Source organism: Ruditapes philippinarum, unplaced genomic scaffold (assembly GCF_026571515.1).
Source record: "Ruditapes philippinarum isolate M1 unplaced genomic scaffold, ASM2657151v2 ctg2368_1_1_1_1, whole genome shotgun sequence".
Lineage (NCBI taxonomy): Eukaryota > Metazoa > Mollusca > Bivalvia > Venerida > Veneridae > Ruditapes > Ruditapes philippinarum.
The window spans coordinates 16,809-40,000 of record NW_026852697.1 but is presented as its reverse complement, the minus strand read 5'-3'; the positions used below and the strand labels follow the sequence as shown (position 1 = coordinate 40,000).

Sequence of the window (23,192 nt, the reverse complement as noted above, 5' to 3'; positions counted from 1 at the left end):
GTTGCGGGTACCTAGTCACGTGGCAAACTTCTGCTTCCAGTATTCAGTTTACACTGCAAGTGGAAGAGACGGGAACCAGCGTGTATGTAGCTATAGGGTTCTCCAATGACTATCGTATGGTAAACTTTTTTATTTTTTACTGTTATAAACGGTATCTTTTTATTTTCAATGATTTTTATTAAATGTAATAATTAAATATTTACTTTCTCAATTATAGGCTAAATAAATGTATACAAAGAGTGCAAAATTTCTAGATCAATTCAAAACGCTTTAAACATTTATTTCTGTTCGCATTTTTTGCTTTGAGTTACGGATAGTAACGGAATCTGCCGATGTTTTACGAACATATAGTTAATTTACTTTCAGGGAGAAGATAGCGTTGTCGGATGTGTGATGCCAAGTTCTACGGTCTCCTCCTATTACAACAAGGACACCAACACTGAACTCCTATCTTCAGTAAAACCATTTTTCGTAGCATTTTTAATCCTTAGAATGTTTGACGAAGCTCCTGACTTATAATCACTTGACCATTAACGCTGTTGGCTCGAATCCCGCCTTGGACTCTGGACTCTTATATGTAAAACAGCTATCTAATTAGCTTATAAAATGCATTGAGATTCTAATCGGATGTCCGAGCGTATCGTAAATTATGCACGGATGGTCAGAACCAGTAAAGCTAGAAAATTGCAACTTGTAGGAAAAAACTAAAGACTTTTTTTTTTTCAACAAAAAAAAAACACGCTAATTTTAAAAGAAATCAATTATTATTATCAATGATTTTGATGAACTATAAGTATTCTGGATACATTTTCATATGTTTTTAATGAATTAATATTTTGTTATCTTTTTGTTGTTGGTTTTTTCAGCCCAGCTTAGGTTTAAGTGGCGCATCTGTAAACCAGTCAAACGGTGTGATCACGTGTTCATTCACGAGGAAGCTCAGTGCAGCAGACACCAACTTTTTCGACCTGAACAATGATTACATTTTAATGCTTGTAGTTGGGAAGGTAAAGCAGAAAAAAGGTATGTGATTGGTGGATGGATGGACGGACGGACGGACGGACGGACGGACGGACGAACAATTGGGGATATGTGCTTTTTCTTTGATCTTCGTGTGGCATTTTTCCCCATAAACCAGTAAAATTACCACATTAACCAGTCAGTTTATGGGATTCCCTTCTTTTCTTAACAAAACAAAAATTATGGACGGAATGAAGCTCATAGACCATTGGATGTTTGCCCGGACGGACGGACGGACGGTTGGTTTGTTCGTTCGTTCATTGATTGATTGTCTGTTTGTTTGTTTGTTTGATTGATTGTTTGTTTGTTTGTTTGTTTGATTGATTGATTGATTGATTGATTGATTGATTGATTGATTGATTGATTGATTGATTGATTGATTGATTGATTGATTGTCCAAGGAAACGTGCTCGAAAATGCTCAGTATAAGGTACAAGAATTTTTTTCTCCAAATTTAACTTTAGAAACTTTGTTCAAACCAATATACGATCCTGTTTAATAAGTATTCTCATTATAAAAATGTAAATTCCGTTATATTTGTCATTTAAAACAGCAGACGAGAACGTGTGATATCAGACTTACATACAAAATTGTCAAGTAAAAAAGGCCGCTTCCAGGATTTGAACTCTCGAATCTGGGTTTCGATGACATATCGCTGACCTCATTGTGCTTATTATACTGTCCTACCTTTATGTTTAAAGTATAATGACGTAGATAATTATATTCATGGCTGTTGTATGACCTGATTGTTGTATGGCATTGTCATAACTGTTGTATGGCAAGATTGTTGTATGACATTGTCATAACTGTTGTATGGCAAGATTGTTGTTTGCCATGACTGTTGAATGTCATAGATTTGTATGTCATGACTGTTGTATGGCATGATTGTTGTATATCATGTCTGTTATATGCAGTTATTGTTGTATGCCATGACTGTTGTATGTCATGACAGTTGTCTGTCATGATTGTTGTATGTCATGATTGTTGTATGTCATCACTGTTGTATGTCATGACTGTTGTATGTCATGGCTGTTGTATGTCATGACTGTTGTATGTCATGATTGTTGTATGTCATGACTGTTGTATGTCATGACTGTTGTATGTCATAATTGTTATGTCATGACTGTTGTATGTCATGACTGTTGTATGTCTTGACAGTTGTATGTCCTGATTGTTGTATGTCATGACTGTTGTATGTGTTGACAGTTGTATGTTATAATTTTTGTATGTCATGACTGTATGTCATATGATATAGGCAAAACTGAACTGGACAAGCATGAGAAAATACCTTGGAGTAGCGATGGTTTGGTGGACTTTAACAGACATTATATTGTGAACTTACACAAACTTAACACGCCCATCATCAAGTTGCACGGTAAGCTGGTCTAAACATGAACATATAACAAGAATATTCTTGTTACTTTTTAATTGAAATAAATCAGTCACATTCTTCAGGTATAAGTCTTAGGTAGAAAATAAATTTATAGGTGAAAATGGTTAACTTTACAGGTCAGGGGGGAAATGCCTAAGTACTTGCATAATGCAAATTTGCAGTCACAATATTTCGGCCCTTTCCGTCAAACTTCGGATGAAAATATTGGAAATCCGATTGGAATTTTGTCTGGCACGTGTACTAAATGTCCTGCTCGTATTTGAAATTATGCAGGAATATAAACTATGGGAGCAATACCAGAATTTTCCTATATGACGTTGACTGTACTCGATAAAGTAAGATAGAATTAAAGGAATATACCGTGTAAAAAACAACACTTGTTAGTGTTAATGATTACCTGATATTTACTAGGTAAAACATTAATATCAACTGCAGTATATCTCTTTTATTTCAATAGTTAAATCGCGGGAATTCATTTGGCATCAGTTTTCGCGAGTATAAATTAAAGATATGAAAATACTTTGCTGATATATTTATAATCATTTACAAAGGTACAGTGATGGTTCTTGCTTGGTTGCTATTGGTAACGGTTGGCATAGTGACAGCAAGATACAACAAAAATATGCTTGAAGAGAAAAAACTTTTCGGGATGAAAATTTGGTTTCAGGTATAGAAATTTGATTGTGCCTTCTTTTGTAAAATCATTATTTCTTATATTGAAATTGTTTTTGTTTTGTTTTTTTTTGTTATCGTGATAAAATCAAATTACACAATAGCATGAAGGTTAAGTGTATCTTTGATTGTTTAAAAATCATGCAACCTTGATTTTTCGTCATGATTAAATTTTGAGGTTATAATCATCACATGTCCATGAATCGGTCAGTTTGGCCAAGTAACGCATTCATTAATGGAACAAGAATAATATTGCCTTTGTTTTTCCAATAAATTCATTGAGAGATTATTCAACAGATCGAACGAATAACCCGTAATTATACAGATGTGATGAAAAAGGTTAACTTGGCAGGTCAGAGCCAAACCAGTCTTTTTTCTTTCTTTTTTTTTTATTTTATTTTGTTTTATTATTTTACTATACTCTCTTGCCATTGGCTGGGCAAATTGGACGTCATATCCAAATGTCTAAAATCATTAGCCAGGTTGTTTGCAATATTTTAAACAAATTTCTAATAACCATTTGGAAAAACATATTCAACACAGTGATTGATATGGCATACTTAAAATTGGCGAATCTGTAGCGTTCTTGATACTGTATATACATGTAGTAACTTATTTGTTTTTGATTTTTTCAGGTCCACCGAGGAGCCATGATAGTGGCACTAATGTTAGTTGTAGTTGGGTTTATATCAATATTTGTAGAAATAGACGGATACAGTCAGGTAGGTTAGATTATGTCTTCTTAAATGGACTCTTGTCAAATCTATTTATCAATTTTCAGGAAATTTCAGTTTATGTACTGACTGAATAGACTAATCTTGGTCTGTACTAGTGACATGGTTAGATTCTGTTGCTACAAGAAAACAGGGGGTTCATGATATTACCTCAGATCAATACTGTCAAACTCCTCACAGTGATTTCCTCCCTTCGCAGATTGTATCTCTTTACTGATAAGGGGAGATCACTGCATAGGAGATTGCAATCTTGTTTGACATTTTGGAGATTTTCCCGCCTTTTTCTTTTTTTGAAAATATGTATACTCAACGCATCTGTTAAAGACGATTGGTTGACAGTTCGCTTAGTTCCTACATGCTCAGTTGGAAAAATACCGCCATCTCAAAGAAGGCGAATTGCAAATATTGTTAAACTTCGTAACTACCGACATTTGACATTTAGAACTAAGATGATAATGGGTAAAGAGCACACAAAAAGTGTGAAAAATTATCATTATACTTTTTTTTTGAATGAAAAAAATTGTACTTACAGATATCAAATGAGCGTCCTGTTGGCTAAGCACACAAAACTCATTGCTCTCAAAGTGATTATTGATTTTATAGATAGTTAAGCATCGCTGTGATCATGAGTCAAAAAAAATCATTGCATCTAAAACGATTGCAGAAACAGTTACCATGTTATTTGGCAAATATAGTCGCGTTTTAACGATCTTTTGGTAGATGAAGATGATTTAAGTAAGCATTATTCAATTATTCATATTTAAAATTTATACAGGTTGTTTCCACGGACGCGGCGTCAGCTGTGCAGGCACATCCTGTCCTCGGGATAATTGCCACCGTTTTGATGGTTCTTAACGTAAGATTAAGTTATTCTATTCCTTGGTATAATTCAATTATTTTTGTATATCATTTATAATAAATCTAATGGGTAATTAATATGGCCTATGGTGTTAGCAGGAAAATTGTAAATATTTTTTTCATCAGGCTTTTTTTTTCACAATTTACATTTTACACACAAAGCCATGATATTGTTTTTTTTCTGTTTTGCTGTCCGTTAATATATCAACATCAAAATAAATGCTTATAATCATTTAGATTTAATACATATGTAGAAACAAATGGAGGAAAATTTGTGTAACAGGGATTCCCTGTACCCTTTAAAAAGACAACAACAAAACAAACGAGGATAGGTCCTTAGACTAGTTAATAACCGAAATAAAGATATATATAATGGAACGAATGAAGTAAAAATGAATGGTGCAAATATTTTGAAACATATTGCTAAAATTGTTTTATTTTGTTTTTAGCCAATAATGGCATTGTTCCGGCCAGACAGTGATCACAAATTTCGATGGATTTTTTACTGGGCTCATTTATTTGTAGGGGCAATTGGTCTTCTTTTAGCAGGTAAACTTTTATGATAAGCTTAATTTGTTTATTAGAGTTATATCACATTATGTGGTGTTTGTAGATTCTTTCTGTTCTTTTTATTGTAAATATTTGAATGTGTGAAAAAACTAGCTTACAGCCAAGTAAAAGAAAATCACACATGTTTTAAGATAAAAAATACATATAGAAATCAAAGAACTGAAAGCACTATATAGTTTTGTAGATCGCTCACCGAATATCACTAGGGCTATTGTCCGAACGGTGCAAATTCCGTATATATTTCGTTTTATCTATTAACTTATAGTGGTAAATAGCCATGGTTACCAAGAGTGTGAATTATTAGATATATAAGATATATGTAAATATAAAGATTCAATTGTTTTAAATGTGTAATAAGAAATTAAAAATGATGAAAGTCTACATAACTTTTGGTTTTCTGCCTGGCGTCATACCAGTCGGCGGTCATCATTCCTTAACATGTTAATGTTTTGTACTTTTTTCTCGTATAGACTTATCTACTATGTTTTAAGGGATGTATCGGCAGTAATGTGCAATAAGTATCCTCTTTATTAACAACAGAACGATTGTAAGAAGGAAATCTGTAGAGTTTTATTCTAAGATTTATTAAATGTTTCTACATATTTGTATATGGCATGTTATATATAAAAATATAGAAATATGTATTTTCAAATGATGACCACGCCCCTTTTGTAATAAGATCATCATTAACAAGTGTTATGGATTTTAAATTACAGTTGTGAACATATTTCTTGGTTATTATCTCGAGCGTTCTATGGTGCCGAACAGCGCCACCTATGTAACAATTGTGCACGTGGTCATAGTAATTATCGTCTGCTGTGGCCTGGAAATTCTCAACAGAATATCAAACGGTGAGACTGGATTATCTTTAAATATGTAAAATTTTGACAAATTAATAACTTTGATAAGCAATATATAATATTCTTATTTTGTAGGCATATACATGTATCAATAATTTGTTTATAAGAGAATGAATGAACTAATGGATGAAACTATAATGGGTAATCGATAGAATATTTGTTTGTATTTCAATAGATTCTAAACAACCTTGATTGCTATGAATTAAAATGGTGTTTGTAAATTTTCATTGCCACGCCTTCTAAATCTAGCAATGGCAAAAAAATGTTTTCATACCACTCAAATGTTTGGTATGATTCAAGACATGTTCGTAAGACTATGAAAACAACAACAACTACAACCGCCGCAACAACTTTTAATGTCAATAAAACACATGCCAGGAGTCATTCAAGACTTTCCAAAGCTTGAAAATTAATAATTAAGTAAAATGCTAAACTGTATGAATATTCATTCGAAAAAAAATGAAGTTTTCTAGATATTGTTTTATTGTAGGTAAGGGGGTGAACTCTGACTTGAAGAAGAAAGGAATCTGTACAAATAAGGTATATTTTAGTGTAACAAATCTATTTTAACACGATAAAATACAGGTCAATGTTTAAACCACTTCAAGAGTTATATGTGATTGTTTCCGTATGGTTATAGTGTAAGGGGAGGTAATATCCGTCAGAAGGGGAGGTAATATCCGTCAGTACATGCATGTTGATACTTTCAAACAAATATTCTAGCTAAAAACAATTCATCGTGACTTAATATATGTAAGTAATCCATATATCGAATTGAAAATCACATAATCACTTTGTAAATGCTTACCATGAAGCGATGGCCTAGTTGTTACGATGTCTGCCTCTCAACCCAGAGATCATAGGTTCGAGCCCTAATCGGGTCACGACCATGTTGCTTCATCTGACACCAGTACTGGTTGGTTCTCGAAAGTGATTAATATAAGTTACAAGTACTTGTCTCACAATCGAGCTTTAAATAAATATGTTTAAACCAAATGCTTACCGCTAAGTGTCTTTACCGTGCCGGTGCGACTTAAAGTGCTTAAGATTGCAGAAAGTCCTTAAATAGACACGACAACTTTGTACCGTGTGAAAGTTATATAACGCTGTTGAATACTACATGATTTCTGAAATATGGCTTCTGCCTTTTGCTCCCTTTTTCTTTTATTCCCTGAGTTTCTTTTCATCTTTTTATCTGTTCTTATGATATTTTGATTCTTGTAAAATGCTTAAGAAAATGCAGGATTTGCTAAGATTTAGTATTGCTAAGTAAGCAAAAAGTACTCGGTTAGTAGTATGTATACTGTAAGTGGTTCATAGAGAATATTGTTTAAGATGTGAGTAGTAGTCAATGAGTTGTGTTCAAGGAGTGAGAAATTTTCACCTATTATCTCAACTGAGTTTACGAGTATACTGCTTAAGCGGTGCTGGGGGGCGTACACGGTAACTTGTACTTTCCAGTACCGGCCACGAACAGGCTCAATCAAACCGAGCCTGCACTATTTTCAGTTGTTCAGTTCGCAGTGAGTAATGTTTATTGAGGGAGTAGTTAGTCATTAGTTCATAGTGAGTACTGTTCATAAGGCGAGTAGTGATTAATGAGCTCACAGTGAGAAATGTTAGGTTTATAGTTATTAATGTTCATAGAGTGAGAAGTGATTCATGAGTTCACAGTGGGTAATGTTCATAGAGTGAATAATGATTAATGAGTTCACAGTCAGAAATGGTAAGTTCACAGTGAGTAATGTTCATAGAGTAAGAAGTGATTAATGAGTTCACAGTGAGTAATGTTCATGAACAAGAAGTGAAGAATGAGCTCACATTGAGTAATGTTCTTAGAGGAAGTGGTGATTAATGAGTTCAAAGTCAGTAATGTTCATAGAGCGAGGAGTAACTAATGAGTTCACAGTCGGTAATGTTCATGGAGTGAGTAGTGATTAATGCGTTCACAGTGGGTAACGTTCATAGAGCGAGTAGTGAATTATAAGTTCACAGTGGGTAATGTTCATGGAGAGAGTAGTGATTAATGCATTCACAGTGGGTAATGTTAACAGAGCGAGTCGTGAATAATAAGTTCACAGCGGGTAATGTTCATAGAGCAAGTAGTAAATAATAAGTTCACAGCGGGTAATGTTCATAGAGCGAGAAGTGAGTAGAAAGTGAGAAATGTTTGTTCGTAGAGTAAGTAGTGATTAATGAGTTCACAGAGATTAATTTTCATAGAGCGAGTAGTGATTAATGAGTTTACAGTGAGTAATGTTTTCAGAGCTAGTAGAGAAGAATGATTTCACAGTGAGTGAGTGAATTTATGTTATGAGGGCAATAGTCAAATAAAAGTAGTAATCAGTGAATAATGTTAAGTGAGAAGATAGTAAGGTAATCAAGTGAAATGTGATAAAGAGAAGAGAAAAAATGATTTTGACCGTGCGACCACATACACGCATCAAGGACGATTTGTTGGAAGTGACCGTGCGACCACATACACGCATCACAAATGTCTCCTTGTACTCAAGGAGAATAAAGCAAGCCACCTCTAACACCCCTTAAAATTAAGGGGTTTAAAAGGTGACAAAGATAATCTGTCATTCCACAGGTAAGCCAATAGCCAACATGGAAGACAAATAGATATTATTTCACACTTTTCAACAATGTTATATATGATTTCATTTATAACAATCAAATGGGTTATAGATTGGCATATTGAAACACTTTAATATTTACTAAAACTGTAGACGTAAATCGTTTTCTAAATGTATAGTTAGGTGTTAGTAAACTTTCAAATGTTTGTTAGACGCAGTGAATATTTTAAATTAAATGAAATAAATTGTAGATGTAATCTTATTTAAATATTTGCAGTTTCAATACATTGGCAATCAGCTACAATTGCCTTGGGTCATTAATAAATATAAGAGAAGAAAAAGCTTGTGAAAACTTGTGATCCCATACATGAAAGTAAATAAACAAAAAATGGGACAAAGGCAGAAATGGCCGGGTTGCATTCGTATACAAAATATCATGAGTCTGTGTTCTATTATTCACCATTAATGTCAAAACGGTAAGCCGACATTATTGAAAATTAACAACATATGCATCTACTGGCGGATATCCGGTTACCTCAGTAAATAATTAAAGGGCATGTAATCGATATTCATTTGTTCTTTGTTGTTTTGTTTTTAATTTGAGTTGCTTCTCTATGCAACAGAAGAAATTTAGTTTAAATAAGCATTGATTTTCAGTACACGAATCACGTGTATAAGCAGTGATAGAAAGGTGATTAACGCTTTATCTCATTTTATAGCATTTAATTATCACCCTGAGGGTATGAAATTGAAACATTTTTATCATACATAATATTTTAAATCGTATCCTTTTTTTATTTTCAGAATATACCTTTTATAGTGTTGATAATACTAGGTGGAATTCTTCTAGTACTGTCTTTCGTCGTCGTCGGAATTATTGCTAACAGTTGAATGTCTTTATCATGACCCGGTGATTTATGAAGCTGACATTGACTTCCGCATTGTTGACAATCAGTCACGTAGCATTTGAAGGCGGTGCCAATAAACTGGTAGACAGCCATGTGCACGGCTGATAATACATATCTTGGTGTATTTTGTTAGAAATTTAGAAGAAAAAATATTACAAGCTCATTAAGGCTATCAAAACTGCTATAACATTTATTTATTAAAATCTTATTTATTTATTCATGTTTTGGGTGTTATGTTACAAATTGTTTACAAAGTGTTTTTTTTTCTGTTTCAGTTAAAATTGTCGTTTTTTCTGTATATAACACATCATTTGAATATCAATTCTGATTTTAAAACATTTAGTGTACATATTTGTGACAATTCTCAAGGATCGTGTATACCATATGAAACAAGCATTGTTAGCCCGCCGAGTTCACACTGCCAGCAAATGCATCATAACGTTTTAGTGTTAAAATAATTTAGTATGGAATTTAGACCACTAGACTGCTAGCACGCTGAATTTGTACCGCTAGCCCGCTACACTGTTAGCTCACGGAGCTTACACTGCTAGGAAATGTATCATAACGTTTTCATGTTGAATCAGTTAAGTTTTACAATTAAGCCCACTGGCCCGCCAGCCCGCCAAGTTCACACTGCTAGCCCGCTTCACTGTCAGCCCGCCCACTAAACACTGCTAGGAAATGTATCATGAGGTTTTAATGTGGATTGAATTAAGTAATAAAGTTTAGCCCGCTGACGCGCCATCCCGCTCAGTTCACACTGCTATCCCGCTACACTGTTAGCCCACCTACTTCACACTGCTAGGAAATGTATCATGAGGTTTAAATGTTGATTCAATTAAGTATTAAAGTTTAGCCCGCTGACCCGCCCGTCCGCCCATTTCACAATGCTAGCCCGCTACACTGTTAGCCCGCTAGGAAATGTTTCATAACGTTTTCATGTTGATTCAATTAAGTATTAAAGTTTAGCCCGCTGACCCGCCATCCCGCTTCACACTGCTATCCCGCTACAATGTTAGCCCGCCCACTTCACACCGCTAGGAAATGTATCATAACGTTTTCTTGTTCATTCCATTAAGTATTAAAGTTTAGCCCGCTGGCCCGCCAGCCCGCTCAGTTCACACTGCTAGCCCGCTACACTGTTAGCCCGCCCACTTCACACTGCTAGGATATGTATCATAACGTTTTCATGTTGAATCAGTTAAGTTTTAGAGTTTAGCCCGCTGGCCCGCCAGCCCGCCCAGTTCACACTGCTAGACCGCTAGACTGCTAGCCCGCCCAGTTCACACTGTTAGCCCGCTAGACTGCTAGCCCGCCCAGTTCACACTGTTAGCCCGCTAGACTGCTAGCCCGCTCAGTTCACACTGTTAGCCCGCTAGACTGCTAGCCCGTTACCCCGCGTACTTCACGGCCATTATTTTTCCTTGTAGTCAATATTGATTTTCCTTTGTTACGATTGATAAGTCCAGTTAAGCGACAGGTAAAAACTTGTAAAGTAAACGTGTTTAAATGTCTTAAAAGGACTGAAGTACCAAAATATGTTTCTAAAGATCTTCACTTATTTGTCTTTAGTTTGTTTTTTTCTAAGCTGTTCACATACATGTATTTGCCTGTAGTTTGATTTTTATGCTCCCTGAAGGAGCATATAGTCGCCTCTTTGTCCGTCCGTCCGTCCGTATGTCCATCCGTCCGATTTTCTTGTCCAGGACATAACTCTAAAACTACAAGTAAAAAATTGCTGGGAAATGCAGCAATGTGATTGTCACGCCGAAAAAAAAGAAAAAATACAAAAAAAACAGTTAAGTATAATGTTAAGGTATCTCCAAATAGCATTGAGTTTAATTGACAGGTTAACTTGTTAAGAAGGTTTTTAAGTATTGTAATGTAACTTGTTACAAGAGCCATGCATATGTAGTAGAGCAAAATAATTTATCATTCTTGTGTACTGCATACCTCTTGAGTGAAATCTATCCACATATGAAGTTTCATGTTGATATCTCAAAGGCTTTTGTAGTTATGCTCTGGACGAAATTAAGTATGAAAAGTAACAAAGGGCAATACCTGAAAAATAATGCACGGTAGGTGTGTGCCGCACTCCTCCTCAATGAGATTTATCCACCTATGAAGTTTCACGTTAATACCTCTAACACTGTTTGAGATAAGCTCCGGACAAAAAGTTTGAAAAATAACAAAGGGCAATAACTCAAAAATTATAAAGGGTATCATTCTTGCGCACAACATTCCTCCTCAATAAGATCAATCCACCAATGAAATTTCATGTTGACATCTCAAAGACCTTTTGAGCTATGCTCCACTCAGGTGAAAAATTAAGTATGAACAAGAATGTCGAACGACACATATACCCCCCTTTCTAGCCATTGACTCACATAATTGGTAATTTTATTACAGAAACTTGCCAAAAATGGGTACATGGAAGTGTTCAATTATGGAAAAATCAACGAAAGCCATTTTGACACTAAAGGCCCCTGTGACCTTGACCTTTGACCTAGTGACCCCAAAATCAATAAGGGTCATCTACTAGTTATGACCAATCACTATGTGAAATATGAAGACTTTTGTGATATACATTTTTTAAGATAATCAGCGGAAAACCATTTTGACATTTAAGGCCCCTGTTGACCTTGACCTTTCACCTATTGACCCAAAATCAATAAGGGTCATCTACTAGCGATCACCAATCACTATGTGAAATATGAAGACTTTGTGAAACATACTTTTCAAATAATCAGAGGAAACCATTTTGACATTTAAGGCCCATGTGACCTTGACCTTTGACCTAGTGACACCCAAAATCAAAAGGGGTCATCTACTAGTGATGACCAATCTTTGTGTGAAATATGAAGACTTTGTGATACATACTTTTCAAGATAATCAGCGGAAATCATTTTGACATTTAAGGCCCCTGTGACCTTTGACCTTTGACCTAGTAATCCCAAAATCAATAGGGGTCATTTACTTGTGATGACCAATCACTATGTGAAATATGAAGACTTTGTGATACATACTTTTCAAGATAATCAGCGGAAACCATTTTGACATTTAAGGTCCCTGTGACCTTGACCTTTGACCCAGTGACCCCAAAATCTATAGGGTCATCTACTAGTGAAGACCAATCACTATGTGAAATATGAAGACTTTGTGATACATACTTTTCAAGATAATCAGCGGAAACCATTTTGACATTTAAGGTCCCTGTGACCTTGACCTTTGACCTAGTGACCCCAAAATCAATAGGGGTCATCTACTAGTGAAGACCAATCACTATGTGAAATATGAAGACTTTGTGATACATACTTTTCAAGATAATCAGCGGAAACCATTTTAACATTAAGGCCCCTGTGACCTTGACCTTTGACCTAATGACCCCAAAATCAATAGGGGTCATCTACTAGTTAAGACCAATCACTATGTGAAATATGAAGACTTTGTGATAAACACTTTTCAAGATAATCAGCGGAAACCATGTTGGTCTACCGACGGACAGACCGACAAACCGACAGACAGACAGACCGACCGACAGACAGACCGACATTAGCAAAACATTAATATACCCCCTCTTCTTCGAAGCGGGGCAGTAAAAGTACAAAGGGCAATTACTCAAAAACTATTGAAGGATAGAGTCATCATCTCTTTTGCACTGCACCCCTCCTGAGTGAGATCTATCTACCTATGAAGTTTCATGTTGATATTTCAATGGCTTTTGTAGTTATGAAGTTGTAACCTATAACAATTTTTGAAATGAGTCCGGACAAAAAGTATGAAAAAAAACAGAGGGCTATAACTCAAAAATTATAATGGGTAAAGTTATCATTTTTGTGCACAACATTCCTCCTTAATAAGATCTATCACCTATGAAGTTTCATGTTGACATTTCACAAGCTTTTTTTAGAAATATACTTCACTCAGGTGAAAAAATTTAGTATGAAAAATAACAAAGGGCAATAACTCAAAAAATATGAAGGGTAGAGTTATCACCTCCTGAGTAAGATCTATCCACCTTTGATGGTTCATGTTATATCTCAAAGGCCTTTGTAGTTATACTCTGGGACAAAAATTAAGTATGAAAAATAACAAAGGGCAATAACTGAAAAACAATGCACGGTAGGTTATCATTCTTGCGTCCTGCAATCCTCCTCAATGAGATCTATCCACCTATGAAGTTTCAAGTTATTCCCTCTAACACTTTTGAGATAAGCTCCGGACAAAAGTATGAAAAATAAAAAATGTCAATAACTCAAAAATTATAAAGGGTAGAGTTAACATTCTTGTGCACAACATTCCTCCTTAATAAGATATATCCACCTATAAAGTTTCATATTGATTTCAAAAGCTTTTTTTAGAGATATGCTCTACTCAGGTGAAAAATTTATTATGAAAAATAAAAAAGGGCAATAACTCAAAAATTATGAAGGGTAGAGTTATCACCCTTATGCACTGAACACCTCCTGAGTGAGATCTTTCTATATATGAAGTTTTCATGTTGATATCTCAAAGCTTTTGTAGTTATACTCTGCAAAAATTTAGTATGAAAAATAACAAAGGGCAATAACTGAAAAATAATGCACGCTCAGTTATCACTCTTGTGTGCAGCACTCCTCCTCAATGAGGTCTATCCACCTATGAAGTTTCAAGGTGGTACTCTTACACTTTTTGAGATATGCTGGACCACTCAGGTGAAAAAAATTTAGTATGAAAAATAACAAAGGGCAATAACTCATAAAATATGAAGGGTAGAGTTTATCACCTCCTGAGTAAGATCTACCTCTAACACTTTTTGAGATATGACTCCGGACAAAAAGTATGAAAAATAACAAATGTCAATAACTAAAAAAATTATAATCGGTACAGTTATCATTCTTTCGCACAACTTCCTCCTCATTATAAGATCAATCCACCAATGAAGTTCATGTTGACATCTTAAAGATTTTTTTTAGTTATGCTCCAGTCTCAGGTTAGAAAAATAAATTATGCAACAATTACAAAGGGCAATTACTCAAAACGTATTATTAAGGGTAGAGTTATCACTTTTTTGCACTGCACACCTTCCTAAGTTAGATTCCTATCCATCTTAAAGGCTTTTTGAGTTATGCTCTGGACAAAAATTAAGTTTGAAAAATAACAAAGGGCAATAACTGAAAAATTATGTAGGGTAGAAATCATCATTGTTGTGCACTGCACTTCTCCTACAATATGATTTTATCCGACCTATGAAGTTTCAAGTTGATACCTCAAATACTTTTTAAGATATGGTCCGGACTAAAATGAGGACGGAAGGACAGACTGAAGGAAGGACAGGGCGGACGTACGGAGACTAATTTTATATCCCCACCGCCTTTTCGGCGGGGGGATAATTAAACATTTTCCAGCTTATAGCTAAAGGAAACTCAGAATTTTGGCTCACAATAATTAAGACATGAATTCTGAATGAAGTTCAGAAGACTTTGTGTAAAAGACTGATTTACGGACCCAATTTAAGTTATTGTACAACCTGGTATGGTAAATGCTTACTGTGAAACGCATATGGAAAACCAAGTCTCCTCATTTTAGGGAAAAAATGTTTTATTGCGCAAGAAATGAAATTATTCAAAAAGACAGGAAGGAAAAGCATTGATGCAAAGCATCAAAAGGGGCGACGCCAAAAGAATTGATCTAAAATACTTAACAAAAGATGTGTAGGTTTATAGCCTGTACCGATTTCATGTGACCTGGAGGCTAGGCCCAGTTTAAGTTGAAACTTAACCAAAAAGAATAGACACTGTCTTGCCAAGATGCAAAGACAATTTATAGTCAATTAACCAATCTTAAGATTTTATTTTACCAGATACAAGGATACCTGAGTCATCATCATATAATCACATGCACGAGTATCGAACCTGGGAAAAATCTAGTCATATTTTTTCTTCCCAGGTCTGATACTTGTACCTGTGCATATAATAAAGCTTATTGCTTAGGGTTGCAGACATGTCATTGACATATATTAGAACATAAAAGAGGACCTAAAATGAACATCAGGGGACACCAATAGGTACGCAGAGCAGAAGTAGAAGAAGTACCAGCCACATCAACCTGAGCTGCTATCAGAGATAAAACTTGAACCATGTAAGAATGTCATTACATATGGAAGATGCTTGAAGTTTCATGAAGAAGAAGAAAAATGAACTTTTTCATGTGCAGTATATAGTGTGATCAAACTGTATCAAATGCTTTTACAGTATCATGCAATACTGCCTTTGTCCATTTCAAATTAAATGCACTTTATTAAATGAATAAAACATGTGCCAGTCGCAAAACCACTTCTAAACCCTGACTGAAACTGCCTGACCATGACTCGAACACATGACTTTCAGAAGACCATTACTGAGCTATCCGCCCGGCTACACATTTTCTCTTAAAATAATGAAACAGTTCTAAACCACAACATATTTCTCCACTATATTGATTAATGTCCTTGAATTTCTGATATAAATTTACAGAGCATAGTGAATTAAACTCATGGTTATATGCAGTCACAGGATGAGAAAAAACTTTCAGCTTCACCATAACTCAAAACCTGTGACCCACAGAATAATGTACCGCGGCTGTAGCGATTGAGCTATCTGGCCACTTACACATTTTCTCCCCTAAATAGTGAACAGTTCTAAACCATGACAGATATTTAGATTTTTAAATTAACAGATAAATAATTCTTAATTAATAAATAAGAAAAAAAAACCTTACATACTCATATAGTCTTAATTAATTAAGATACAATTTATATACCATTGTATAATTATTTTTACTAAAAAGGCTTAGACAGTTATGTTGTTGCCATTATTTATAACAGGTCAATTTGAAAGTGAAATAACTACGTGCTAATTCATGTAAAAAAAAAAAAAAAAAAGTACAATATCAAAAAAACAAAAAAAAAAAAAAAAAAAAAAAAAAAAAAAAAAAAAAAAAAAAAAAAAAAAAAAAAAAAAAAATATTTTTGTACAGATAAAAAAACTAACCTTTTTCTATAATAAGAAAATTTTATGAAGACTGATTTGTATTTTGCATCAAGGGCACCGGGCGAAAACATGAACATTATGCAACCAACGAACCACTTCGTGGTAGATTGTATTTTCATGTTTTCATCTGGCGCCTGGTTACTTAAATTTGTACTTTGTTGGTTTTCATGTGGCACATTTAATCACCCCACTATAAAATTTAGTGTACAAATTTTTGACAAGGGCAAGTAACAATCTACTCTATGAAAAGTATGTTGTCGGGTTGACTCAGGAGACCTGGAGATTGAGACCGGTGTCCCTCCATTATAAATAGATAAGGCAGAAGCTGTCCATTTCAAACTATACACATCAGGGGGTCGAACGTATAGCGGTGCGATACTCCTTTAAGCGAGGTGATTTCATGCGATACGCCGTAATGGCGGATTTACCCGTGTAAACACACGTCAGAGTGAGTGTTTTTTATTCAGTATTTTCATAAATCTTCGATTACAATTGCATATTTTTTATTGAGGATGGTGAAGATAGGACCGACACACATTTCGTCAAAATTACAGAGGCCTAAATTTCATAATTAAAAAAGTTATTGAAGGTAAACTGACGGCAACTAATTTTGGGTCGGTGAATAAAATCGTTTAATGCAAGCTTATATTAATATAGTTAATTTCTTTTTCTTCTTTTATTCTATAAGAAGTAATCATAATTGAGTTGCATAGCAAGTGCATTTGTGCTCCGATATACATAGATGCTTACTGGTCAAATATTTAAATGTACGCTGGATTTTAGTGCGATAAAATAACTGTACGCTGTTAAAGGTTCGATATTTTTCATTATCACATCTGCTGTACATGTTTTCCTATGATTATACTAAGATATCCTTGAAATAAAAGTTTTGTATAACAATCTATATAAGTGTTTGAAACTTAATTTGAATAATTAATAATAATTATCCTGTGATAATTAGGAGTTGGAAAAAAGTAACCTTTACTCTAAGATCTTAGATAAAAAGTAGGAATTTGACCAAAATATGTAAGAATGAATTTAAGAAATCAATTAAGAAATATTGTATAAATTAACTCACTTTCAAAGCAGAACGTTTCAGAAAAAATATCATTTAATATGTGATATAAGGGCTGTTTTACTTCATGAGGTTCTAAGATCTTTTGTACATGCTGCTGTCAAACTGATATTTTTTACATATTATAAATAGAATTGAACATTCAAACAACCTATAAAATACAGTGAAAGTACATTTCTCTACTGTTCTAGAGATAGAGACTGAGAACAAGGTGGTAAAAATCTTTAGGTGGTAAAATTCTTTTCTAAAATGTTTGCTTAGAACAGGCTATTTTTGTAGTGCACATGATTGTGGCCGGTCAGGAAAAAACACAAAACTTCAATCAGTCATTAAACACCAAAACAGCTCAGTGTCTTTCATAGGAACAGCTGATGCTCACATGTGCAAATACACAGTTGTAAATGTTGCAGAGCAATTAAAACATTACAAATTGATTAACAAACAAAACTACTGCCAGATAGGTAAAGTACCACAAGTACAAATGCTGACACATGTGCAAATAAACAAAAAGCTATTTAGAGTATATATAATATTAGATTGAGTCACACTGCTTATGGAGTAGTATATAAATAGCACATGGGTTTGTGGGTTACAGTTAAAATATCATCCAAAAAATACTGTTAGCCAAGGTGTTAGCCGAGGGAAACAGTATTTTTAGGAGGGTTGATATTTTTACTGTTACTCACAAAAACATGTGTATTATTTATTTTATTTCCCGATCTATAATACATTTATTTACATAAAAACACGTGCCCAGATTTTATACTGTTAAAAAGTGCTGTTGGCCTGTAAACAGTACAAATCTCTTGGCACACTTGCTTTAACAATAAGAGTAACCCCTAGTGGAAAATGAATTATTTACAAAAAGGTGAGGGTAATGCTATACATTAAATGTTGCAGAGAAAGCCTGGTTTTAAAAGTAAATATACTGGCAGATATGTTAAATCACTAAAAGTATGAATGCTTTCATAAGCAAAATACACAAAGCTGTTTTGGTATAAACACTGGTTATGGAGTAGTATAGTTATATATCCAAAGCGACAGAGCTAATGACAAACATCAGAATTACTGAAATACAATGATGTGCTCTGTATATAATATATAACATCCAATCCATAGAGGAAATCAAACCAGTATTTTTTTTTTTATAAATTTCAAGTTCCATAGCAAAAAAAAAAAATAAAATAAATGGAAGAAACAAAACGAATATTATCATGACTATTGATTACTTGATAGAATTTCAAATTTCTGTGCATAACTTATCTCATTTGAATGATTAACCTTTGTGAGAAAAGAATATTTAAACTAACTATATCATAGTATAATACATAAATTGACACTGTTGTTTTAATTGACACTGTGGTTTACATGTGATTAACATACAAACTCAAAACTTGATATTTCATCAACATTGAATAAGAATGTACTGTAATGAGGAAGTTGCCACAGAAAAACATACCAACATTTGTGCGTACAGTTGATTTATCGGACCAAATATTAGGCGTACAGTAAGAAAACTGGAAATATTTTATATATTTTCGGATAGATATGGAAAACTACTTTTGTATATCGTTTTGTTTTCAAAAATAAACATGTTGGGACTTAAACTAATCGAATATCTCGTTTTAAAACGACTGATACATTATTCGTTTGCATGTGCATATCAGGTTGACGGTTGAATTTTCAGCAACAAATACCTCAATAACTTCCTCAATTCTATAAAATTTAGTATTTTATTTTGAGAATCATGCACAATTATAAGTTCTGATCAGCATGCACAATGCTATTCTTCAAAAATTACAATAGACAACAAATATTTGGAAAAAAACATGCTCATACCCACTTTCGTTATCGCTACCCTCCGCCATTAGGGCGTATCGCTTGAATTCACCTCGCTTAAAGGAGTATCGCACCGCTATACGTTCGACCCCCTGCACATGTTAGAAAAAAATAGAATGTAACTATTCAGAATATGATTTGTTTTAAGACTTTATCAATTATATTGCTGGATCTATGATTCAGGACATTTTCAATCAATACATGTATTATCATTTATAACTTTAAATGAAAGTCTCATCCCTTTAATAATAATGACATAACTGTAACTCTTTAAATTCAGAAATATTATAAATCTAATCATATCAATATACTAAGATATACATGTATGCACATAACATTACCAATTCCCAGTTTCTATTAAATGAATATGAAATCCTAACATTAACATTGGTGCACTAATGGTTGGAATTCAAAATCTAGTAGAAAGAAAACAATAATATATAAACTCTGTTAATATAGATACTATTATTAGCCAGCTAATACTGGGTTTAAACATCTTTAACCTGTAGACTGATCATGTATTATCATTTATAAATTTAAATGCAAGTCTCATCCATCATAACTGTAAGTCTTTAAATACAGAAATACACATTATATCCATATTAACTATGATACACTTGTATGAACATTACATAAATAATTCTCAGGTTCCGTTAAAAATAAATATAACATCCTATTAACATTGGTGTTTGGGTGGAATTCATAATCTTGTAGAAAGAAAACTATAATGTACATGATATTGTAAAGTATAAAAGTAAAAAAAAAATCTCCATAAAAATCATATAATAAAGATTAAGTTGTGTGAGTTTCTAAACATTAAATGCATATCTCTTACAGTAACAAATACTGTCCCTCATTAGACTTTACTATAAAACTAACTGTATATATATCAAGTGTTCAAAATGAGCACCCATATGTATAGCTTAAATATTCTACCTTTTCATTTTTACCAAAGGTTATTTTATGAGCAATTTACATACAAACACATAGAAAATAATAATTTCACATATTGATTAGAATATTCCTCTAGCAGAATACCTATAGTATATGTGCTAACTGAACAAACTAGAAAAATCTGGTCTAAGGTATATAAAGCCAGTAAAAAAATATATATCAATATTCACTCATCATGGCCTCTATGCTTTTGATTACCTTACAACTGGTAAATTTTATTAAACAAAAATAGTAAGTTATACCTAACTTCAACCTAAGATAGACAGAAAAGAACAAATAATTTAGTAAACATGAGTTACTTCCCCTTAAAATAGAGAAAACCTGAAACCCAAAAGAACGCCCTAAACATCAAAATTAAGAAATGTTGCAGGCTCAGTTTTATTAAGCCATGCAAATTCATGGTAAAGTATTCATAAAAAATAGATGGCCATGTGACAGCAGTTTTTGCAGAAAATCGGATAGCTTTCAAAATCCGGATACTGGTACACCTTGTAAAAACAACCATTCTGTGCAACAGATAAACGTAATATATAAAATTAATAGGATAATCGTTTATAACAGTCCATTACCTATCCTTATACTAATTGGCAGGTGAACTTTCTTCATGTAGGAAAATTTTGAAAATATATGAATGAATGAACGAATGGATAACGGCATCAATGTAGACCACAACGATATTCGAAATCCGGGTTTGAGTATGCGAATTTCTCAAGTGTGTCGAAAGGATGTGCGGAATTGTGTAAATATATCGCGTGTTGATAAAAATACTGTTTAGATTCTACAAATGTATATGATTTGAAAGGAAAATGTTTCTATGTAACTTTTCACGGAAATGGGCTGTACAATGATTGCGTTAAAAGCCAATAAAATGTCGGCTGTAGAAATCGAAAGGAATTTTGTCACGTGACTTTTGCCCATGCTACCGAAAACTACCCATCACAATATCACGGCGTTGAGACGCCGTGAAATAAGAGTTATCAACATGAAACTTTGTAGGTAGATAGATCTTATTGAGTAGGTTTCCAGTGCACAAGAACCGTAACTCTGTCGTGCCTATTTTTGCCCTTTGTTTATTTTTACACTTTGAACTTTGTCCGGGACATAACTCTAAAAGTATAAGAGATATCAACATGAAACTTTGTAGGTAGATAGATCTTATTGAGTTAAAGCGCATTGTTAAAGAACCATAACTCTGTCTTGCTTAACTTTGGAGTTATTGCCCTTTGTTCATTTTGACACTTTGAACTTTGACTGGGACATTACTGTAAAATTATATACGAGATATTAACATGTGTAACAGTCATGACGAGTTACTGACCTTTAATACAGGAACGCCATTTTCAGGTTAACATACGTAAACAATACGTTGTACTATACTTTTTTGATAGTTTGCCATTATTCTGTTGTAAATAATAATGCGAGTATTTCTTTGGTCTAATTTTAATGAAATGCATAGATAGTTTCTACTACAATGTTTTAATTGAAATTAGTTGTAATGCAGACTGTATGATCTATATAACATTATAAGCAGGTGCTCGTGTCTGTATAATTGTATTGTAAGTTGATTAGCCAATCATAAATAGCCGTAAGAGGGCGTTGTTGTGCAAAGCACATATAAGCATAGGTATTCAAGGTGAGTTTGGTTTTTGTTGGTGGAAGTCAGATTGTCAACATCTAATCTTGGAACTTTGAAGTTGTACCTGCTATATATTGTCTGTAATCCGTGTACTCTATGGTTTTTATATAGTAGAAAGTAAACCGGGTTGCAGGATATTTGTTGGATAATTGTTTGGAGATAAATAAAATAAAACAGAAGCATAGAAAATACAACCATAGTATAATAAGGAGGCATCGAGATGTTATATGTAAGAAAGGCATTGAGACTAAGAAAGTCTATGATTGGGATTGTTATCAAATATATCCATAGTGTGTATTGTTTATTTAATATTTGTTAAATTTAGGTTAATTGATTTATATTCCAATCATTTTGAAATCATTGGTCTTTAATTTTTTAAGTAGGGAAACCTAGAGGAAAACTATAAATGTAATATATTGAGAACAAATATGTATATTTAAGCTCGGTACACGTTACACATGAAACTGTGTAGGTGGATAGGTATCATTTGGTAGAAGTGCAGTGCTAAAGAACCTAAACACAGCCTTCCCTAATTTTGGAGTTATTGCCCTTTGTTCATTTTTACACTTTGAATTTTACCCGAAACTGTAAAAGATATCATCACGAAACTTTATAGATAGATAGATCTCATTAAATAGAAGTGCAGTGCAAAAAGCCATAACTCTGTCTTGCCTAATTTTGGAGTTTTTGCCCTTTGTTCATTTTTTTATATTTTCCTGTGTCCAAAACCTTCTTTGTTTTTTTTTAATTTATTTTCAACTCTTAGTATCTTTCACATACTTTTTTCATTGAAGTCACTCTCTTTGATAAGTCAAACTATTTGATTCGTATTCATAATTATAGTGAATAGATCGATATATGCAAAATTGCGATCTTACCTGCAAGTTGGCGTTTGCAGCACAATGGAAGGAGTTAGCTGTATGGAATTATTTTCCTATTATAAGTCAGTTTATTATTTCTATGTTAGTAACATTCATTCATCTTATATTCATTGCAAATTGTGTAGAATAGCTTGGGCCCTATGAATCAGATCTTCTCAGCGAGCCATTACATACGTCTATCGTCACAAACCGAACTGAACTTT

General features: G+C 33.6%; 1 protein-coding gene and 1 long non-coding RNA gene across 2 annotated transcripts in view; both read left to right on the top strand.

Annotated features, from left to right (window-relative positions):
* The window catches only part of LOC132721442 (putative ferric-chelate reductase 1), a 14,806-nt gene extending 8,679 nt beyond the window's left edge, over positions 1 to 6,127 (top strand). Inside the window, exons 2-10 of the mRNA XM_060705753.1 lie at positions 1 to 119; positions 367 to 456; positions 867 to 1,023; positions 2,276 to 2,395; positions 2,965 to 3,080; positions 3,721 to 3,807; positions 4,595 to 4,675; positions 5,127 to 5,226; positions 5,964 to 6,127. The exon at positions 1 to 119 is cut by the window's left edge and continues 73 nt beyond it. Of these exons, the coding sequence (XP_060561736.1) occupies positions 1 to 119; positions 367 to 456; positions 867 to 1,023; positions 2,276 to 2,395; positions 2,965 to 3,080; positions 3,721 to 3,807; positions 4,595 to 4,675; positions 5,127 to 5,226; positions 5,964 to 6,127 (1,034 nt within the window). The remainder of the gene's footprint in view (positions 120 to 366; positions 457 to 866; positions 1,024 to 2,275; positions 2,396 to 2,964; positions 3,081 to 3,720; positions 3,808 to 4,594; positions 4,676 to 5,126; positions 5,227 to 5,963) is intronic.
* A 469-nt stretch (positions 6,128 to 6,596) lies between these two features.
* Positions 6,597 to 9,814, top strand: LOC132721373 (uncharacterized). The gene is made up of 2 exons (XR_009624456.1): positions 6,597 to 6,647; positions 9,491 to 9,814. It is a non-coding gene; the product is annotated as an uncharacterized LOC132721373 (long non-coding RNA).
* The last annotated feature ends 13,378 nt before the right edge of the window (positions 9,815 to 23,192 follow it).